At 40.4% G+C, this 22,302-nt stretch overlaps 2 protein-coding genes across 3 annotated transcripts in view; one reads left to right on the forward strand and one right to left on the reverse strand.

Annotated features, from left to right (window-relative positions):
• XRRA1 (X-ray radiation resistance associated 1) overlaps positions 1 to 959 on the forward strand; it is a 101,896-nt gene extending 100,937 nt beyond the window's left edge. Inside the window, exon 19 of the mRNA XM_003923469.4 lies at positions 36 to 959. Coding sequence (XP_003923518.3) covers positions 36 to 289 — 254 coding nt within the window. The 3' untranslated portion in view covers positions 290 to 959. The remainder of the gene's footprint in view (positions 1 to 35) is intronic.
• Positions 960 to 1,051: 92 nt separating this feature from the next.
• RNF169 (ring finger protein 169) overlaps positions 1,052 to 22,302 on the reverse strand; it is a 99,214-nt gene continuing 77,963 nt past the window's right edge. For both annotated transcript variants that reach the window (XM_003923852.4, XM_074400928.1), the window contains exons 5-6: positions 8,655 to 8,754; positions 1,052 to 7,899 (exon numbers count right to left, since the gene is read on the reverse strand). In XM_003923852.4, the coding sequence (XP_003923901.2) occupies positions 6,715 to 7,899; positions 8,655 to 8,754 (1,285 nt within the window). In that variant the 3' untranslated portion in view covers positions 1,052 to 6,714. The remainder of the gene's footprint in view (positions 7,900 to 8,654; positions 8,755 to 22,302) is intronic.

Below are 22,302 nucleotides of genomic sequence, written 5' to 3' on the forward strand. Positions count from 1 at the left end.
TGAGCTGGTGCTTCTCCTGGCTTCTTTTCCTGCAGGTGCTGTCCTGCGCCGTCGGACAGAGCAGCGGCTGGTGAACCAGAAGCAGTACCTGGAAGCCAAGAGGCTGCTGAAGGAGTTCCAGGCACGCTACCGGCGGCTGGTGCGTGGCTCTCTGCGGACAGTGTTGGGGACCACCCCGCTCCCTCCAGCCTGCCCACCACTGAGTGAGAGCCAGCCCAAGTTCGGCCGCTTCCTCAAGTTCATGGATGAGTTCTGCCAGGACCCCACAACCAGTGACTCACAAAGCTAGGGCTGTGCACCACCTGGCCTGTGCCCCAGCTCTCCGCAAGGGCTCTGTGCCCTACACTGCACCTCGAGGTTGACCAGCTGGCCACAGGCCTCAGCTCAGCTGAGCTCCACTCACTGGCCACATACTGGCCTCTCTGTCAGGATCTCCCTTCCTTGGGGCCAGGCATGACCTGGTGCTTTGCCCAGTGGCAATAAAGAGTGGGTGCACAGGGCAACAGACTGGGTGCCACATGCATTCTTTCTTGGATCCCGGGCCACAGCAGCATTGTCACACTTCCCTCTAAAAATGGTTTTCCAGTTCAGATGCAACAGGGATACATTTGTTCTCTGTTGTGTAAGAAACTGACACCAAGGGGATCTTAACAAACTCCTGAACAATGGCTCCAAAATGGTATTTTAAAAACCAGATCTTGTGAGTAGATCCCTAATGTGCAAGGAGTGTCATCCTGTACATTCATTCTTTACTCAGACTCTTTCTTGGTTCCTTCATTAGGAACATAAATAGTTACATGTGACTAGGACAGTAAATTGGAGCAAACTGTAAACTGGAGATAACTTATGCCAAAACACATAGTTGTAACCACGGAAACCCCATCCCAGCTCCTAATCTCTACCACTATTTTGAATGCCAAAGTAAGACATTCAACATGGGGCATCTCCCAGAACACATACAGCACCAAAAATCCACACATAGCCTAAACTTAACCCATGTTTCTGTCTGAGATCTTTCTCCAGAGACAGGACTTTGACTAGAAACGGAACATTGACTTTCGTGAGTTTCCTTTACTGTATTCTCAGCTTGGGCCTTGCCTCAAGCAGGCAAACATACATAGAAGAATGCACTTTGGTACTGTTTAAATAATAACACATCATCCCACTTGATTCCATGCCATGTCATTGCTGGCAAAAGCATCCCCAAAGGGGCATGCCCTGTTCAAAGTCCTGTTTGTCAAAACGCTCTTCTGATGAGTTGGAGAGGCGGCGGCCAGCGGTGGCAGTCCACAGGGATCCAGGTACCTTCTCCAATTCTAAAGCAGACAGCAGGTTGCAGGTTGAATAAAACCAATATACAACCTGTTTTCTACGCAGGAGGGGACAAGGCCCTTAGGACAACTATATTTGTACAAAGAGTTGAGAGTTAACAGTGTATCAGGCTCAAAAGAAAAAACCATTCGTTAGCATTTAAAATAATTTTTTCCCTTGCATAGTATTTATTCTCTCACTAGGACGTTAAGCACTCTGCTGGAGGCTCAGCGTTGGTAAAATCATGTTTGATGCAAACTTGAACCCAATGATTAAGAACCCCTGCCTGCTCTCACTGGCGGCACAGCTTTGGAGGGTGGTGGTCCCAACAAGTGGGAAACTGCCTGCTGCCATATTAATCTGGAACCAGGGCCAATAGCTACTCTTGAAATCTCCTATTTGAAGAGTGAGTTCATTGCCTGTTTTACCTTCTAGTAAATGACAGAAAAGGAAGATGAACAAGTTTTGCTTTGCCTTGGCTTCACACTAGTTCTTGATTTAAGACACCAGAAAGAGAGTCAGTCTGCTCAGAGTTTGAGGTTGCCTCTCACATGATGAAGGTTGTTAAAAAGTTGCCACCTTACTGACAAGGCATTAAAAAGGAATTTACTCACAAAGGAGAAGAGCAAATTTTTTTCTTAGGAAGAAAAAAATACTGATAATACATAGAATAACCTGCACATTCAGTCTTGGCACTTTTTCCTTCAACCAATCTGTCTAATCTCTAAACTGGTGACCCTTGCAAATATCTTAGTTTCTTTTCTATGATCTTCTTCAGAAAGCTATAGCGGGTAACAATCACATATAAAGATGCATTTCCTGGATCACCTTCAGAGAAAATCTATTCAGCACTTTCCCTATAATCTGTACCTCCCACCCCACCCCAGACCCGCTTTCTCTTTGAAAATTCACAACCAACTATGTTTATAGACCAGTTCAAAAGACCACTCTATGAGTTGATGAGGAAAAGGCTGGCTGAGAAAAACTTAAGACCCTAATGAGTTTCCAATTTTTAAAGAAAATTTGCCTAGGTGGCTTTTACTTAAAATTATTCCAATCAAAATCTATCACTTTCCAAGATTCCACATTCATATTACTTATACTACAGAGACTTTCTCTACCTGAGCATGTATTCAGGGGATATAGGTACATTTAACTGGGAGAAAAAAAAAAAAAAAAAAAAAAAAAAAACACGGAAGAAAAAGCTATTAAAATAGTCTCCTAAATCATTTCGGGGTATCCCCATCATTGGTGTGTGCATCTGTGCGTATCAAACTTTAATGATTATTTATTCAGACCCTGGAAAACTACACTATAAAATAGGGCACTGGATTGCAAGTTCCTTGTTTGGCTAAAAAAGGAGGTTGGGGAAAAAGTTGTTTAACTTGGATGATTTCCATGGCCATTCCAGCTACACATTCTATGACTGTGATCCAGCCTTTGATTCATCTCTTTCCGTGCTCTCCTGCTACATTTCAATGAAAAGCGAGGCAGGCAGGAAAAAGGAATCCCAAGTTGCCGCCAGCTCTGATGGTAAGAGATCAGGTTAGGGGAGGGATTAGGTTACTAAATTGAGGTGTGGGTCTCCTCTGACCATGTCAGTGATTCACAATCCACCTCACTTCTTGGGGCTTAAGCTGAAAGCAGTTTTTGAAGAGATGTTAATGTCTTGTAATCACTAGAGGAGAAAACTCATTCTCCTTCCATAACATTACTTAGTAAAAGAAAAACAGCAGTGCAATCAAATTCACAAATACTGACGGGGTCTCTAAAATGTAGAATGCAGCCTGCTGGGTGCCTCTCAGTATCCTAAATGGGACCAGAAATGGCTTTCCTAAAACCATAAACTCTCCAGCAACACATACATTCAAATGCATTCCATTTGATGCTGAGCTCCTCAAGAGTGGGAACTGCTTTATCTCCACAATCCAGCTCAGGGTTGGCACACATTTGAAGCTCAGGAAATGTTTGTCAAATAGAAAAGAAAGTATGAACAGCCTTGGGTCATCAGCTGTACGTCAGGCACAGTGACAGCTTCCCATTTTAGTCAGTTGGCCAGTTTGTAAGTGGACAGTAATTCATTAAGCAGCTTTAATCTCTTAAGAGCATTTTTCCTTTAGGGAAAACGAACAAAAACAAAACATTTATTACCAGTGCTTCTTCCAAGCAAAAATGTAAAAATTAAAAGTTTAAAAAATAAGTGAAGCCACTTAGGAGTTTCCCTGGCAAGCCTCACCCAAGAAGACTTAACCTTTTTTAAAAAAGAGGTAATTATATGAAAGGGGCCAGAGGCTGGATGCATAATCCCCTGATTTTATGCCAACCCAACACCCCCAGATGACTTCTTCCAGCAGATACAATCAACAGGTCAAGATCACTTTCTCAAAGTATCTTTCCCTCTCTATGGAAAAGAGCTGACAGCCCCCTTTTGAGGGTACATTTCTTGGATTTCCCCTCAGATTGACCTTCACCCTCCCACCTCTCATAACTTCCCTTTTAATAAGGAAAAAACCCATAGACTGCATATATACAAGGAACAGAGTAAGACATGGGTAATTTGTATGGTGAACTGGATGTCAGTGATTTGTGGGGAATCGTGCATCTCTTATTCTAACTCACAAACCCTCCCCATCGTCTATTTCCTTCCTCGTCCTTTTCTCTTCCTCCAAAAAATCCATCTCAACAACTCGACTTGTAACCAACTTCAGAACCGTGGAAGGAGAGAGGGAGACTTTTCAGAAAGAAAACGCATTCAAGTTTTAGTTATTAAGGATGGGAAGCATCTTAAAATACAGGTAATACCTTAGTGGTTTTTCCTTCCTCCAAAGTCAAGCTGACTAAAGATCAAATCTCCTCCCTTTAACCTAGACCACTCTAACTATATTGGAAGGACTGTTGCTCAGCAGAAGTTTAGAAAAACAACCGTCAATACCATCCTAGGCATCATAGTAGGTACAAGGGGGAAAGGCAGTAAGCTGAACCTAGTGTTTGGAATATTTGCTTAACAGGAATTTGTTCTTCACTCTGCACTTGTTGCAACTGCTATGCAATTCTTAAAATGAAAAGAATTTGGGGAAATATTTAAAATATATATCTTTTATCTATTAAAAATATTTCTTTCTACCAAAGACAAAAATCAATTCCAACAGAAAAGTGTTTTTCCAATTACTAGAGATATAGAAAAAGATGGCAAGTGGAAAAATAAGTGTCTTTGCTCCTACCAACAAGACTAGCCTTCCAATAATATTTACTAAAATCAAAAAGGAAATGCAGGAAATGGCAGTAACCGATAAGTTTCCTCTAAGGGCATTTATAGTAAGGTCACTGTCCCTGTCTTCTGTAAATCAGAGCCAGCTCTTCAGTTTTGGGCAATACCACACCCTCCAGCAGCCCCCTGGAGGACGTAATTGTTGGTACGGCCTAGAACTGAAGTAGTGTGACCATAAATTAATGAGATTGATATATGTTTTTAAAACATACATCTGCACATGTCCATGCACACACAGAGCACAGAATACATACATTCAGGTGAGTGATGTTCCCCACCAAAGTAGTCACCAAAGAGATTCTACCTATCTCAATGATGACCACAATGCTTAAGACATCTCTGGAACTTCTCTTTGGGAACTGTTTAGGAATTATGAGCTGCGCAAGAAAATGGCTCTGACTTCTTTACAGCAGCAATTATTACTGCAAACCCAACTGATAAGCCACCTTCTTTTCCAGAGGCTTCAAATAACTGCTGGCTAGTCTGAGACTTAAAATTCTCTCTCCTAACTACAAATAACACTGAAGATCTGCCCTGAGAAGAAGGCAAATCTGAGAGGACTAAAAGCAGTTATTCTATCTGCCTTGATCAGTGAGTCACTGTTCTGGACTTTAACTTGTAGGTCTAGAAGCTGAGGAGGACCTTGGAGGGAGGCTGGAACAGATAACCATTAAGGTCCCTTCCAGTTCTTGCATTTTGGGATTCAATGTTTCTAGATATTTCTAGTCTTTGAAGACAGTTCCAGAAATGCTTTCCCCAATGACAACGGCATTGGAAAAACTAAGCAATATCCTGCTGGGAGGCTACTCAAGGAGGACAACATACACTGGGATATACAAGCTCTGGAAGGTTTGTTAAAATGCCTGTCACATGACTTTATACTACATACACAGGGAATGCCAGCCCATCTGAAATTCACTAAAATCGTATCTTGATCCCTATTCTCAATGAGCCCAGATGGGCAGAAGCACCAAGCACCACCAGGGATGCAAAAGACACATGGTGTCAGCTGCTAAGGAAAATAAACCCCCAAAGGTCCATGGGACTGAATTTACCAGCTGCATCCAGCTAGATACCTTGTTTCCATAGTATTAGAGTTTAAGTATTGTTCTTTGCCCAACTTCAGGGTGAATATTTTGGATTTTAGATCAACATTGCAGATAATCCTTGGCCATGTGAAAAGTAATAATGTAGCCTGATTACAGTTTGTCTCATGGCTGAACCCCCCAGAAAAACAGAAGGCTGTCAACTGTGGGGATGGGGATAATACATAGTACATGTTTATCCATCCTGTCGATCTTGTTTGCAAGTGGACTTTGCATTATCAGTGTTCAATGCTCAGCCTAGAGTCCCCTAGATTCCCCTGGCATGCCCTTAGGTTGTGGTCTATTTGGAAAACCTGTAGAAAAATCCATGGGTTATGCCACTCAGTAGCTGAGAGAACCGAACATCTGCATTGCAGTTTCACCACCTAAAAATGGGGCTAATACCAGTTACATGATAGGTCTCTTGAAAAGACCAAATTAAATGATGTCTGTAAATGTGCTCTTTCAACTATATAGCATTCATCATATGTTAGTTTTTAAACAGAGAATGTAAATTAACTTTTGTAAAGGCACAAGGCTAACTGATACAGATAGGTATTTACTTTTGGCAAGGGCTGGGAGAAAGAGGAACATAACCATTTATCATTTTGGATCTGCCAAGGAACTAAATTGTTGACGTCTTTGAAAAAGATGGAATTAATTTTTATCTGCAAGGCTGATTTAAAACAATACCCTGCTGAAAGAAGTCAGGATGTCTATCAGTTTCAGAAGGTATTCCCTCTTTACCATTTCCACCTGTTGCCATTATGCTCCTGAATGAGGCCATTCCAAATCTCATTCCAAGTGGGTGCTGCCAAGTTTGGCCCAGAAGCCCTTAGGGATGGGTCACTCAGGCTTCTGGCCTGGGTCACAGAGAAATGGAGGTGCAGTTCCCTTGAATATTGACTACAAAGGCCCTAGAACCTCTCAGAACCATATTAGACAGTGTTTTGCCATTAAAATAAAACCAAAGTGAGCAACACTCAGCACTTCAGGGTAATGATCAAGGCTGAAGACCTTTTAAAAATAGGTAACACTGTTCACTGGGTGCTACTTGGCCCCGGCCATGTTGCTGGACCGTAGGAGATACTGATCCACACTTCCTTTTCGCCGGCTCACAGTCCGCCTCTCATTGTCAAACATGCGCTGCAACTGCACAGCCAACTGCCGGTCTTCTTCCTCTTGCTGAAGTTTCTGCTCCATCTCTTGCAGGACTGGGTCTGTTGGGGCCAGACCCACCTCACCACTGGCTTGCCGCAGTTTTTTAAGGGAGCCATTTTGTTCCAAGTGCTTGGTCTTGCAGTGCCTTTTCCGGCCTCGACGCAGAGAAGGAAGTGGCTCTTCAACTAGGCTGTCGACTAGAACGCCATTAGCCAGATCAAAATGATTTAATGTCTTCAATTGTTTCTTTGTTTTGAGAACTCCACCCAAAACACTGTTTTGGGGTAGCACTGAATTAACTGCGGAGATTTTCATGGCTCTGCTTATACAGGTTTTGTCTAACTTGGCATCTGGAATTGACCCTGACCCCTCAAACTGCTCCCTTTCCAAAGAAGTCCCACTGCTTCCCCCTTTGAGTTCCGAGGAACAGCAGGTTTCCAGTGGGATCTCAGTGCTACTTTTATTATCATTGTCCTGTTCTGCTTTTGTTTGGCTAACAGAGGGGAAATAATCAAGATCAGCAGAGGTGGGTCCAGTATAGTCAGAAAGGACCTGACCACTGGACAATCTTGTATTTACAGCCAGGAGTGGCTTCTCCTTGCTAGAATGGATCCCTTCAGAGCCTAGTAAGTCTTCCCCCATTTCAGGAGCCAGGGAGGTAAGAGTGGCTTTTGAAAGGGTCTTTTTGATCTGCCGCTCCTGAAAGATCTGTTCCCACTTTTTGAGGATCCGTGGACTGGCCTCATAAGAAGTCTGCTTCTGCAGGCTTCTGTTTAAGTTGCGTGGCGTTGATTTGATAATGAGGGGACTTAGCACACGGCCATCAGGGAGTCTCTTGGGAGGGGTACATGGTGAGCAGACAATGGGCTTGAAATGGTTTAGTTCTTCGGAGATGCTGTCATTGCTCTCAGGGCTGACAGAACGCTCTGGCTTATGCAGGGAAGCCAAGGATGAAAGGGAGCTGAAAGGTAGACGCTTTTCAATGGTTAAGTCAGGGGCTGAGAGGCAGCGGTTGTTTTGAGTTGACAACAGGACACCAATGATGGGGTTGGAGGCTGGAGTAATAGTTGTCACCTGAAAGAGATTAAAAGATTATGCATTCATACACACATACATATACATTTTCCTTCATCACTCCTTTGTGATGGTAGAGGGACAGGGAAGGGAAGGACAATAAAAGGGATAAAGGGTAATGTGAGACTAAGAAGGGAGAAAATCCCTCACTTAGAAAGCATGCCATTTAGCAGATAATCCTACATACTTGAAACAATTAATAAAACTGAAAATTTGTAGGGGGGAAAAAAAACTTATCCAGAGCTTTAAAAAAGGTTTCTTGTCCAGTTATGGTGGCTCACACCTCCCAAAGTGCTGTAATCTCAGCATTCTGGGAAACTAAGGCAGGTGTATCACTGAGACCACCCTGGACAACAAAGCAAAATCCCATCTTCACAAAAAATTTAAAAATTACCTGGGTGTAGTGGCATGTGCCTGTAGTCCCAGCTACTCAGTACTGAGAAAGACTACTTGAGCTCAAGAGTTCAAGGCTGCAGTGAGCTACGGTTGTACCACTGCACACCAGCCTAGGTGACAGAGTGAGACTCTGCCTCTTAAAAAAAAAAAAAAACCGAGAGGGGTGGTTTCTCTAGTAGCTCTAATTCTATCCATCTGGCTACTAATTCAAACTTTCTTCCTTCACATCTGTTTGGGGACTTTTCCCACATAACTAGATGCCTTTGCTCATTCTGCTTCTCTTCTGGAATAGTTTCCATGTGCAGAGGAGGTGATGGGGCAGGCCTCACAAGCAAGGGAGGTCTGTGGCCGAGGTGTACCTTGGCTTTGTTGGCTGGAGCTACTCTAAGTCTGCTCTTCGCTCTTTCCTGGGCTGTGTCACTACAGCTCTGACTCCTTTCCACCTTGGAGTTTAGCTTCCTAAAAAAGAATAAATAAAAGACAAGTAGTCAAAATTAGTCCATATACTCGGTAAGAAAAAAGGATAACAATCTCTTTTTGCTTTCTAAGCCACTCACCAAGAAAGAATTCCCTTGGGCAGCTATAATAGAAAATGAGTTAATTTATTAACAAAATACATTCTAAGAACAAACTCTGCCAAAAGAGAGTGTTCCAGAGAGAATATTTGATTCAAGCTTTTGTTTCCAAATTAGAACCTGCCAAAAGGAGGCAGAACCAATGGCTATTTTGAACATGCTTAGAGGGATGTAGAGATACTTCACTATCCTTAATAGGGTGGATACAATATTAAATCACCTTTACAAGCAACAGATTTTTTTTTATTAGACCCAAACCTCTCCTCAAACAATCTAAATCAAACACAAAACAAATACTGTACTTAACAAGAACGCACAGTAGTGCACTAGATCTTTATGTACAGAGGAAAATTAAATGTAGTCTCTCCTTTAATCCATTACAATTGAGCTTTCAAAAGCCTAAATCCTAGTGATTTCAGAGATTTAAAGAACACATTTTTGTCTTTATCACATTGAGTTTATAATCCAAACCAAACACAGTATTGGTATTCTATACTGAAGTCCACTACACTATAGCACAGTAAGTGCCACAAAAGAGTAGTTACTATGCAGCTAAACTTCCCAAGTGTTTTCTTCTAAGAGTTTTATAATTTTGGTTCTTAAGTTTATTAGGTCTTCGGTCCATCTTGAGTTAAATTTTATAACTCAAAATGGTGTGAAGTTTGAGTCCAACTTTATCCTTTTGTATGTGGATATCTATTAACAGTTGTCCCAGGATCATATGTGAACCTATGTTAGAATTATGTGCAGATGACTGTCACCTGCCCCACAGACAAGGAGGGACACTTAATTTCTCACTCACCTTTGTTTCCCCATTCCTCAACTCTTGCCTAAATATATGTCTGTTCACCAAGCACATATCATATATTTACTATACGTATGCCAGACACTGATGGCCACTATCCAGGCACTGGGAATACAGAGAAGAATGAGACATACTCTAGGTCAGGCGTCCCCAAACTTTTTACACAGGGGGCCAGTTCGCTGTCCCTCAGAACGTTGGAGGGCCGCCACATACCGTGCTCCTCTCACTGACCACCAATGAAAGAGATGCCCCTTCCTGAAGTGCGGCGGGGGGCGGATAAATGGCCTCAGGGGGCTGCATGCAGCCCGCAGCTCGCAGTTTGGGGACGCCTGCTCTAGGTCTTCAAGGAATCAGAGTCCGGTGGACAGACAAATAAATAAATACAATACAGTCAATGGGCACAACAAAAGTATGCACAGGAAGCAGAAATGGCATAAAAGAGAGAGTTCTTCATAACCTGGGATGAAGTGAGAGCTGGGTTGGAAAACCCTTCCTGTAAGCATGTTCATTTCAAAGGATAAACAGGAATTTGCCATAAGTCAAGGTGGACACATAGTTACGCAGATAATCTTAAAGAGAAATTATTTCTTCAAATGATTTTATTTCACTTTGGAATGGAATGCACCATATCTACTCTTTTGAAGCAAAAGCCTTGTTTTCAGAGTTCTACTATGCCAGCATTAGCTCAAAGAAAATTTATAAAGGAGATAAAGCACCTTCCCAAGATGCCTCTCTTCTCCCTACATCTCTAGTGAAAGCATGTCCTAACCCACTCATAAGGACTTCTACTCCAGTATTTCTGTGTTATTCCTCCCATTCAAAACCCTCCCATCCTATGTATTATAACTATGTAGTATTAACAGGAGAAAGAGGTGGCCAGACTATATCACGTGCTTGCATTTTACCAAGAAATTCAACATTTAACCCAAACGAAAGACGTGAAAGTTGTACCATCTAGTGGGAAATAACATTTTGGAGCAGGCAGAATATTTCAACATCCCCCTACAAAAGCAGCTGTGTAGAAGTCAGCTTGATTGGTAGTTTACTTAAGAAAAAAAAGTGATGGGGGTGGATCAAAGATGGACGAACAGGAACAGCTCTGGAGTGCAGTTCCCAACAAGAACAACGCAGACACCACTACAGGTGAGCCTCAAGCAAGCAGGGTCTGGAGTGGACCTCCAGCATCCTATAGCAGAGGGGCCTGACTGTTAGAAGGAAAACTAAAAACAGAAAGAAATAACTTCATCATCAACAAACAGGACATCCACTCAAGAGACCTCATCTGAAAGTCACCAACTACAAAGACCACAGGTAGATAAATCTACAAAGATGGAAAGAAACCAGTGCAAAAAGGATGAAAACACCAAAAACCAGAATGCCTCCCCTCCTCCAAGGGATCACAACTAATCACCAGCAAAGGAACAAAGCTGGATGGAGAATGGGTCTGATGAATTGACAGAAACAGGCTACAGAAGGTGGGTAATAACAAACATCTCTGAGCCAAAAGAACATGTTCTAACCAATGCAAAGAAACTAAGAACCTTGAAAAAAAGTTTGATGAACTGCTAATGAGAATAAACAGCTTACAGAAGAATATAAATTGATGGAGCTGAAAAACACAACACGAGAACTTCATAAAGCATACACAAGTTTCAACAGCCGAATCAACCAAGCAGAAGAAAGGTTATTAGAGACTGAAGATCAACTCAATGAAATAAAACGAGAAGGCAAGGATAGAGAAAAAAGAGTGAAAAGAAACGAACAAAGCCTCAAAGAAATATGAGATTATGTGAAAAGACCTAATCTACCTGAATGTGACACAGAGAATGAATCCAAGCTGGAAAACACTCTTCAGGATATTATCCAGGAGAACTTCCCCAAACTAGCAAGGCGGGCCAATATTCAAGTCCAGGAAATACAGAGAACACCACAAAGGTATACCTCAAGAAGAGCAACCCCAAGGCACATAATCGTCAGATTCACCAGGGTTGCAATGAAGGAAAAAAATGCTAAGGGCAGCCAGACAGAAACATCAGGTTACTAACAAAGGGAAGCCCCTCAGACTCACAGAGGATCTCTCGGCAGAAACCCTACAATCCAGAAGAGAGTGGGGGCCAATACTCAAAATCCTCAAAGAAAAGAAATTTCAACCTAGAATTTCATATCCAGGCAAATTAAGCTTCATAAGTGAAGGAGAAATAAAATTATTTACGAATAAGCAATAGCTGGGAGATTTCATCACCACTAGGCCTGCCTTACAAGAGCTCCTTCTTGAAAGAAGCACTAAACATAGAAAGGAATAACAAGTACCCACCACATCAAAAACATACCAAATGGTAAAGAGCATTGACACAATGAAGAAACTGCATCAACTAATGGGCAAAACAACCAGCTGGCATCAAAATGGTAGGCTCAAATTCACACATAACAATATTAACCTTAAATGTAAATGAGCTAAGACTGGCAAATTGGATAAAAAGTCAAAACTCATAGGTGTGCTGTATCCAGGAAACACATGCAAGGACATGCATAGGCTCAAAATAAAGGGATGCAGGAAGATTTACCAAGCAAATGGAGAGCAAAAAGAAAAGCAGGAGTTGCAATCCTAGTCTCTGATAAAACAGCCTTTAAACCAACAAAGATCAAAAGAGACAAAGAGGGGCATTGCATAATGGTGAAAGGATCAATGCAACAACAAGAGCTAACGATCCTAAATATATACATAACCAATACAGGAGCACCCAGATACATAAAGCAAGATCTTAATGACTTGCAAAGAGACTTAGACTCTCACACAATAACAGCTGGGGGCCTTTAACACTCCACTGTCAGTATTAGACAGATCAACGACACAGAAAATTAACAAGGATATCCAGGACTTCAACTCAGATCTATACCAAGGAAACCTAATAGACATATACAGAACTCTCCACTCCAAATCCACAGAATATACATTCTTCTCAGCACCACATCACACATACTCTAAAATTGACCACATAATTGGAAGTAAATAACTCCTCAGCAAATGCGAAAGAACGGAAATCATAACAAACAGTCTCTCAGATGACAGTGCAATCAAATTAGAACTCAGGATTAAGAAACTAACTCAGAACCACACAACTTCATGGAAACTGAACAACTGGCTCTTGAATGTTGACTGGATAAACAATGAAATGAAGGCAGAAATAAAGATGTTCTATGAAACCAACGAGAATGAAGACACAACATACCAGAATCTCTGGGACACATTTAAAGCAGTGCCCAGAGGGAAATTTATAGCAATAAATGACCACATGAGAAGCCAGGAAAGATCTAAACTCAACAGACACCCTGTCATTAAAACTGAAAGAGCTAGAGAAGCAAGATAAAAAAAAAAAACTCAAAAGTGAGCAGAGGACAAGAAGTAACTAAGATCAGAGCAGAATTGAAGGAGACAGAGACACAAAAAACCCTTCAAAACATCAATAAATCCAGGAGCTGGTTTTTTGAAAAGATCAACAAAATAAAGAGACCACTAGCCAGATTAATAAAAAAGAAAAGAGAGAAGAATAAAATAAATGCAATAAAAAAATGATAAAGGGGATATCACCACCGATTCCACAGAAATATAAACTACCATCCGAGATTACTACAAACAACTCCATGAACACAAACCAGTAAACGTGGAAGAAGTGGATAAATACCTGGACACTTGCATCCTCCCAAGACTAAACCAGGAAGAAGTCAAAACCCTGAATAGACCAATAACAAAAGCTGAAGTTGAGGCAGCAATTAACAGCCTACCAACCAAAAAAATCCCAGGTCCAGATGGGTTCATAGCTGAATTCTACCAGACATAAAAAGAGGAGTTGATACCATTCCTTCTGAAACTATTCCAAACAATACAAAAAGAGGAAATCCTTCCCAAATCATTTTATGAGACCAACATCATCCTGATACCAAAACCCAGCAGAGACTCAATTAAAAAAAGAAAACCTCAGGCCAATATTCACGATGAACATAGATGCAAAAATCTTCAATAAAATACTGGCAAACCGACTGCAACAGCACATCAAAAAACTTTTCCATCAAGATCAAGTAGGCTTCATTCTGGAGATGCAATGCTGGTTCAACATACACAAGTCTATAAACGTAATCCACCACATAAACAGAACAAAGACAAAAACCACATGACTATCTCAATTGATGCAGAGAAGTCCTTTGACAAAATTCAACAGCACTTTATGATAAAAACTCTCAATAAACTATGTATCAACAACGTATTTCAAAACAATAAAAGCTATTTACGACAAATGCACAGCCAATATATCATACTAAATGGGCAAAAACTGGAAGCAGTCCCTTTGAAATCTGGCACTAGACAAGGATGCCCTCTCTCACCACTCCTATTCAATATAGTACTGGAAGTACTAGCCAGAGCAATTAGGCAGGAAAAAGAAACAAACAGTATTCAATTAGGAAAGGAGGAAGTCAAATTTTCTCTATTTGCAGACAACACGATGGTATATTTAGAAGACCCCACCGTCTCAGCCCAAAATCTCCTTAAACTGATAAGCAACTTCAGCAAAATCTCAGGATACAAAACCAATATGCAGAAATCACAAGCATTCCTATACACCAGTAACAGACTTAAAGAGAGCCAAATCAAGAATGAACTGCCATTCACAATTGCTACAAAGAGAATAAAATACCTAGGAACACAACTAACAAAGGAAGTAAAGGACCTCTTCAAGGAGAACTACAAACCACTGCTCAAGGAAATACAAGAGGACACAAACAGATGGAAAAACAGTCCGTGCTCATGGTTAGAAAGAATCAATACTGTGAAAATGGCCATATTGTCGAAAGTAATTTATAGATTCAATGCTATCACCATAAAGCTACCTATGACCCTCTTCACAGAACTGGAAAAAAAATCTTAAATTTCATATGGAACCAAAAGAGCGCCTGCATAGCCAAGACAATTCTAAGCAAAAAGAACAAAGCTGGAGGCATCATGCTATCTGACTTCAAACTATGCTACAAGGCTACAGTAATCACAACAGCACGGTACTGGTACCAAAACAAAAATATAGACCAATGGAACAGAACAGAGGCCTCGTAGGCAATGCTGCACATCTAAAACCATCTGATCTTTGACAAAACTGACAAAAACAGACAATAGGGAAAGGATTCCCTATTTAATAAATGGTGTTGGGAAAACACTCTAGCCATGTACAGAAAGCAGAAACTGGACCCCTTTCTGACACCTTACACTACAATTAACTCCAGATGGATTAAAGACTTAAACATAAGGCCTAACACCATAAAAACCCTAGAAGAAAACCTAGGCAAAACCATTCAGTACATAGGCATAGGCAAGGACTTCATGACTAAAACACCAAAAGCACTGGCAACAAAAGCCAAAATAGACAAACGGGATCTACCTAAACTCCAGAGCTTCTGCACAGCAAAAGAAACAATCATTAGAGTGAACCAGCAACCAGCTGAATGGGGAACAATTTCTGCAATCTACCCATCTGACAAAGGGCTAATATCCAGAATCTACAAAGAACTAAAACAGATTTATAATTAAAAAAAAAAAAACATTCAAAAGTGGCAAAGGATATGAACAGACACGTTTCAAAAGAAGACATTTATGGGGCCAACAAACATGAAAAAATGCTCATCATCACTGGTCATTAGAGAAATGCAAATCAAAACCACATTGAGATACCATCTCATGCCAGTTAGAATGGTGATAATTTAAAAATCTGGAGATAACAGATGCTGGAGAGGATGTGGAGAAATAGGAACACTTTTACACTGTTGGTGGGAGTGTAAATTAGTTCAACCATTGTGGAAGACAGTGTGGCGATTCCTCAAGGACCTAGAAACAGAAATTCCATTTGACCCAGCAATCCCATTACTGGGTATATATCCAAAGGATCATAAATCATTCTATTATAAAGACACACGCACACATATGTTCATTGTGGCACTGTTTACAATAGCAAAGATCTGGAACCAACCCAAATGCACATCGATGATAAACTGGACAAGGAAAATGTGGCACATATACACCATGGAATACTATGTAGCCATAAAAAAACTATGAGTCCGTGTCCTTTGTAGGGACATGGATGAAACTGGAAACCATCATTCTCAGCAAACTGACACAACAACAGAAAAACAAACACTGCATGTTCTCACTCACAGGTGGGTGTTGAACAATGAGAACACATGAACACAGGGAAGGGAGCATCACACACTGGGGTATGTTGAAAGGGAATAGGGCAGGGACAGCAGGGGGTAGGGAGGTTGGAGAGGGGTAACCAAGTGAGAAATGCCAGATACAGGTGGCGGGGGGATGGAGGAAGCAAACCACATTGCCGCGTATGTACCTATGCAACAATCCTGCATGTTTTGCACATGCACCCCAGAACCTAAAGTGCAATAATATATATATGTAAACTGATATTCATTTGAATCCCTAGAAGTCACAGAAACTGTCAGTGGTGTTAAGCCACCCAGGGGCATACTGTATGGCAGATTAAAATGCTGTGGTAAATAAATACCTTGGGTCAGAAGCAAAGTAAAGTTGAGAGAGACAGCATTGTTACTTCAAATATATGAATTGTTTGGTGTGATTCCATTGGTGAAACAAGCAGACAATAAGAGGAAAAGCTTTTCTGAACAACCTAAGAAAGACCTTTGTAACTTTTAATAGTCAGAGCAGTTCACTGACACTTGCCTGGGGAGACACTGAGCTCCATGCCATTAGAGGTATTCAAACTGAGGCTGGATCTAAACCTTAAGTTCCAAATATTACATAGTTAAGAAACAGCCTAATATGATTTTTTAAAACAGGCTATAAATCCATTTTTTCAGGTGTAAAACAGTCAAATCGAAAGTCACTGTTTTCAAGCCTATGTTATCAGATACACAAATGAAACTACCTGTAGTTGGGGCAAACGAAAAGGCTCAGGGAGGAAACACATTTGCAGTGACCAAGCAATGAAGAAATCTTAAAGACGTTTCTGACAATCTAAAATCTTTTTGGTAAACTTTAGTATAGCTGAAATTGTCATTACCTCTCCCATTCATCTGATCAACAGACTTTACTGAGCACCAACTCTGTGCAAAGCATTAGAGACAGACTGATCAAAAAATAACCTTCACTGAAAAGGAACATCTAGTCACTGAGGTCCACCACTCTATAGCATAAGTGCTGTAAGAGAGCAGTTAGCATACAACTGAACTCCTCAAGTGTTTTCTTCTAAGAGGTTTATAGTTTAAGCTCTTACATTTAGGTCTTTGATCCATCTGGAGTTCATTTTTGTATGTGGTATAAGGTTGGGGTCCAACTTCATTCTTTTGCATGCAGATATCCAGTTATCCCAGTACCATATGTAAAGTGACTATTCTATCGTACTGAATGGTCTTGGCACCCTTACTGAAAATTAATCAACCATAGATGTATGGGTTTATTTCTGGACTCTCGATTCTATTCCACTGATATAGATGTCTACCCTTATTCCACTACCACACTGTTTTGATTGCTATACTTCGCAGTAAATTTTGAAATTAGGAGTTGTGAGTCTTCTACATTTGTTCTCTTTTTATTTTCAAGATTATTTTGACTATTTGGGATCTTCTGAAAATTCACATGTGAATTTTAGTATGTTTGTCCATTTCTGCAAAAAGACCATTGGCATTTTAATAGGTATTGCACTAAATCTGTAAAATAACTTCAAGAGTATTGCCATCTTAACAACTTCTAATCCATGAGCAAAGGAGGTCTTTTGCTTTACTTAGATCTTCTTTCATTTCTTTCAGCAACATTTTGTAGTTTTCAACATACAAGTCTTGTATTACTGTGGTTAAATTTATTCATAAGTATTCTATTTTTTGATGCTATCATAAATTGAATTGTTTTCATAGTTAACTTTTATGGATTGCTCATTGCTAGTGTATAGAAATGCAACTGAATTTTTTTCCCTTCATTCTACTAAAATGGTACCTTACACTGATCTTCATATGCAGAAACACCTTTGCATTCTTGGGATAAATCCCACTGGTCATGGTGCATACTTCTTTTAAAATGCTGCTGGATTTTGTTGGCTGGTATTTTTGCTGAACAATTTTGTATCTACATTCACAAGAGGTCTTGGTCTATAGTTTTCTTATGAAATCTTTGTCCAGCTTGGTATCAAGGTAATGCTTACCTCACAGAATATTTATTCTTCTAATTTTGGGGAGAGTTTGAGGATTCACGTTAATTCTTCTTTAGAGATGTTTTGTAGAATCATCAGTGAAGCCATCTGATCCTGGGCTTTCATTGTTGGATGTTTTTTAAATTACTGAGTTCAAACTTTTTACTTAATATAGGTCAATTTATATTTTCAACTTTCTCTTAAGTTCAGGCATTTTACATGTTTGTAGGAACTGGTACATTTCATCTAAATCATCTAATCTGTTGGCATAAAATTGGTCAGTTTTGTGTATAATCCTTCTTAATTCTATAAGGTCAGTAATGGTACAACTTTACTTCCTGATTTTAGTAATTTGAGTCTTCTTTTTTTTCTTGACCAGTCTAGTTAAAAGTCTGTCGATTTTGTTGATCTTACCAACTGAACCAACTTTTGGTTTCCTATTTTAGGTTTTCCTATTCTCTGTTTATCATCAACGTAATCTTTATTATTTCCTTCCTTTTATTATATTTTCTTTTCTTTCTCTTTTTTTTTTTTTTTTTTTTTTTTTTTGAGATGGAGTGTCACTCTTGTTACCCAGGCTGGAGTGCAATGGCGTAATCTTGGCTCACCGCAACCTCTGCCTCCTGGGTTCAGGCAATTCTCCAGCCTCAACCTCCTGAGTGGCTGGGATTACAGGCACGCGCCACCACGCCCAGCTAGTGTTTTGTATTTTTAGTAGAGACTGGGTTTCACCATGTTGACCAGGATGGTCTCAATCTCTTGACCTTGTGATTCACCTGCCTCAGCCTCCCAAAGTGCTGGGATTACAGGCTTGAGCCACCGCACCCGGCCCCCTTTTATTTTCTGTGTTTAGTCTATTCTGTGTGTTTAATCTTAGATCTTTTACAGCTATAAATTTCCCTCTGAGCGCTGCTTTCATTACATTCAGTAAGTTTTGATGTACTGGTTTTTGTTTTCTTTTATCTTTTTCCATTGTTTAAGTTCAAAGGTATATGTGCAGGATGTGCAGGTTTGTTACATAGCCAAACCTGTGTCATGGTGGTTTGCTGCACAGATCTTCCCATCACCTAGGTATTAAGCCCAGCATCCATTAGCTATTCTTCCCGATGCGCTCCCTCTTTCCACACCCCATCCTTGGACAGGCCCCAGTGTGTGTTGTTTCCCTACATGTGTACATCAGTTCTCATCATTCAGCTCCCGCTTTATAAATGAGAACATGCAGCGTTTGGTTTTCTGCTCCTGTGTTTGCTGAGGATGACGCCTTTCACCTTCATCTATGCTCCTGCAAATGACATAATCTTGTTCCTTTTAACAGCTGCATAGTAATCCATTGGGGGTATATGTACCACATTTTCTTTATTCAGTCTATAACTAAAAGGTATGTAGGTTGGTTTCATGTCTTTGCTGTTGCGAGCAGTGTTGCAATGAACATACATGTGCATGTATTTTTGTAAGAGAATGATATCTACTCCTTTGCATATATACCTAGAAATGAAATTGCCAAGTCAAATGATATTTCTGCCTCTAGGTTTTTTGAGGAATCACCACACTGTCTTCCACAATGGTTGAACTAATTTACACTCCCATCAACAGTATAAGTGTTCCTTTTTCTCCACAACCTTGCCAGCATCTGTTTTTTGACTTTTTAGTAATAGTCATTGACTGGTGTTGATGGTATCTCATTATGCTTTTGATTTGCGTTTCTCTAATGATCAGTAATGTTGAGCTCTTTTTCTTATGTTTTTTGGCCACATGTATGTCCATGTATGTCTTCTTTTGAGAAGTACCTATTCATCCACTGCCCACTTTTTAATGAGGTGGCTTTTAAAAAAAAAAAAAAAAACAAACTCTGTTTAAGTTCCTGGTTGATGCTGAATGTTAGACCTTTGTCAGATGGATGGATTGCAAAAATTTTCTCCCATTCTACCTGTCATCAGGTTGTCTGTTCACTCTGATGACAGTTTCTTTTGCTGTGCAGAAGCTCTTTAGTTTACTAGATCTCACTTGTCAATTCTGCTTTTGCTGCAATTGCTTTTGGCATATTCGTCATGAGATCTTTGCCCATACATATGGTCCTGAATGGTATTGCCTAGATTGTCTTCTAGGGTTTTTATAGTTTCGGGCTTTACATTTCAGTCTTTAATCCATCTTGAGTTGATTTCTTTATATGATGTAAGGAAGGAGTCCAGTTTCAATTTTCTGCATCTGGCTAACCAGTTCTCCCAGCATCACTTATTAAACAGGAAATTCTTTTCCCATTGTTTGTTTTTGTCAGGTCTATCTAAGATCAGATGGTTGTAGGTGTGTGGTCTTATTTCTGTATTCTCTATTCTGTTCCACTGGTCTAAGTGTCTGTTCTTGTACCAATACGAGCTGTTTTGGTTACAGTAGCCTTGTAGTATAGTTTGAAGTTGGATAGTGTGATTCCTCTGGCTTTTTTCTTTTTGCTTAGAACTGTCTTGACCATTCAGGTTCCATATGAATTTTAAAATAGTTTTGGTTCCATATGAACTTTAAAATAGTTTTTCCTAATTCTGTGAAGAATGTCAATGGTAGTTTAATGTGAATAGCATTGAATCTATAAATTGCTTTGGGCAGTATGGCCATTTTCACGATATTAATTCTTCCTATCCATGAGCATGCAATGTTTTTCCATTTGTCTGTGTCATCTCTGATTTCTCTAAGCAGTGGTTTGTAGTTCTCCTTGAAGAGGTCCTGCCTTTCCTTGTTAGCTGTATTTGTAGGTATTTTATTCTTTTTGTGCCAATTCTGAATGGGAGTTCATTCATGATTTGGCTTTCTGGTTGCCTGCTACCGGTGTGTATAGGAATGCTAATAATTTTTGTACAATTATTTTGTATCCTGAGATTTTGCTAAAGTTACTTATCAGATTAAGGATTTTTGTACAATGATTTTGTATCCTGAGATTTTGCTAAAGTTACTTATCAGATTAAGGAGCTTTTGGGTTGAGATGATGGTGTTTTCTAGATATAAATCATGTCATCAGCAAACAAAGACAGTATGACTTCCTCTCTTCCTATTTGAATATCCTTTATTTCTTTCTCTTGCCTGACGGTCCTGGCTAGAACTTCCAGTACTATACAAAATAGGAGCAGTGAGAGAGGGCATACTTCTTTTGTGCCTATTTTAGGAGAATGCTTCCAGCTTTTGCACATTCAGAATGATATTGGCTGTGGGTCTGTCAGATATGGCTCTTATTATTTTGAGGTGTGTTCCTTCAATACCTAGTTTATTGAGAGTTTTTAACATGAAGGGATGTTGAATTTTATTGAAGGCCTTTCTACATCTATTGAGATAATCATGTGGTTTTGTCTTTAGTTTCGTTTATGTGAAGAATCACATTTATTGATTTGCACTATGTCAAACCAACCTTGCATCCCAGGTGACATGGTTAGGTTTTGTGTCCCCACCCAAATCTCATCTTGAATTATAATCCCTGTAACAGATTCACAGAGAGATGGTATGGAATTGGAATTTACGTTTAAAGGGAAGCAGAGCATAAATGTTTGGAAAATCTGCATTCTGACAGAGGAACAGAAAACAAAAGCTCAGCTGCATAAATTTGCATAAGTAATGAAGAGCCAAATGTTAACCACCAAGACAATGGAGAAAATGTCTCCAGGGCATGTCAGAAGTCTTTACATCAAGCCCTCTCATCACAGAACCAGAAAGCTAGGAGGAGAAAATGTTGCTTTGTGAACTATCAGAACTTGGTACCCACGCCCCAGCTATGGTTTAAAAGGGCCAATGTACAGATCAGGACATTGTTTCAGAGGGTTCAATCCCCAACCCTTGATGGCTTACATGTGATTTTTGGGCCTGAGGGTGCACAAAAGTGAAGAAATAAGGTTTGGGAACCTCCACCTGTATTACAGAGGATGTATGGAAATGCCTGGATGTCCAGGCAGAAGTCTGCTGCAGGGGTGGAGCCCTCATGGAAAACCTCTGCTAGGGCAGTGTAAAAGGGAAATGTGAGGTTGGAGCCCCCAAACCAAGTCCCCACTGGGGCACTGCCTCATGGAGCTGTAAAAAAACAGACCCCAGAATGGTAGATCTACTGACAGCTTGCACTGTGCATCTGAAAAAGCCATAGACATTGAATGCCAGCCCAGGAAATCAGCCAGCAGGGGAAATGTACCCTGAAAAGCCAAAGGGGCAGAGCTGCTCAAGATCATGGAAGTCTACCTCTTGCATCAGCATGACCTGGATGTGAGACATGGAGTCAAAGCAGATCATTTCAGGGCTTTAAGATTTGGCTGCCCTGCTGGATTTTGGACTTGCATGGGGCCTGTAGCCCCTTCCTTTTGGCCAATTTCTCCCATTTGGAATAGGTATACTTACCCAATGCCCATACCCTTATTGTAAGTATAAAGTAACTAACTTGCTCTTGGTTTTACAGGCTCATAGGCAG

This window comes from Saimiri boliviensis, chromosome 6 (assembly GCF_048565385.1).
Source record: "Saimiri boliviensis isolate mSaiBol1 chromosome 6, mSaiBol1.pri, whole genome shotgun sequence".
NCBI classification, from domain to species: domain Eukaryota; kingdom Metazoa; phylum Chordata; class Mammalia; order Primates; family Cebidae; genus Saimiri; species Saimiri boliviensis.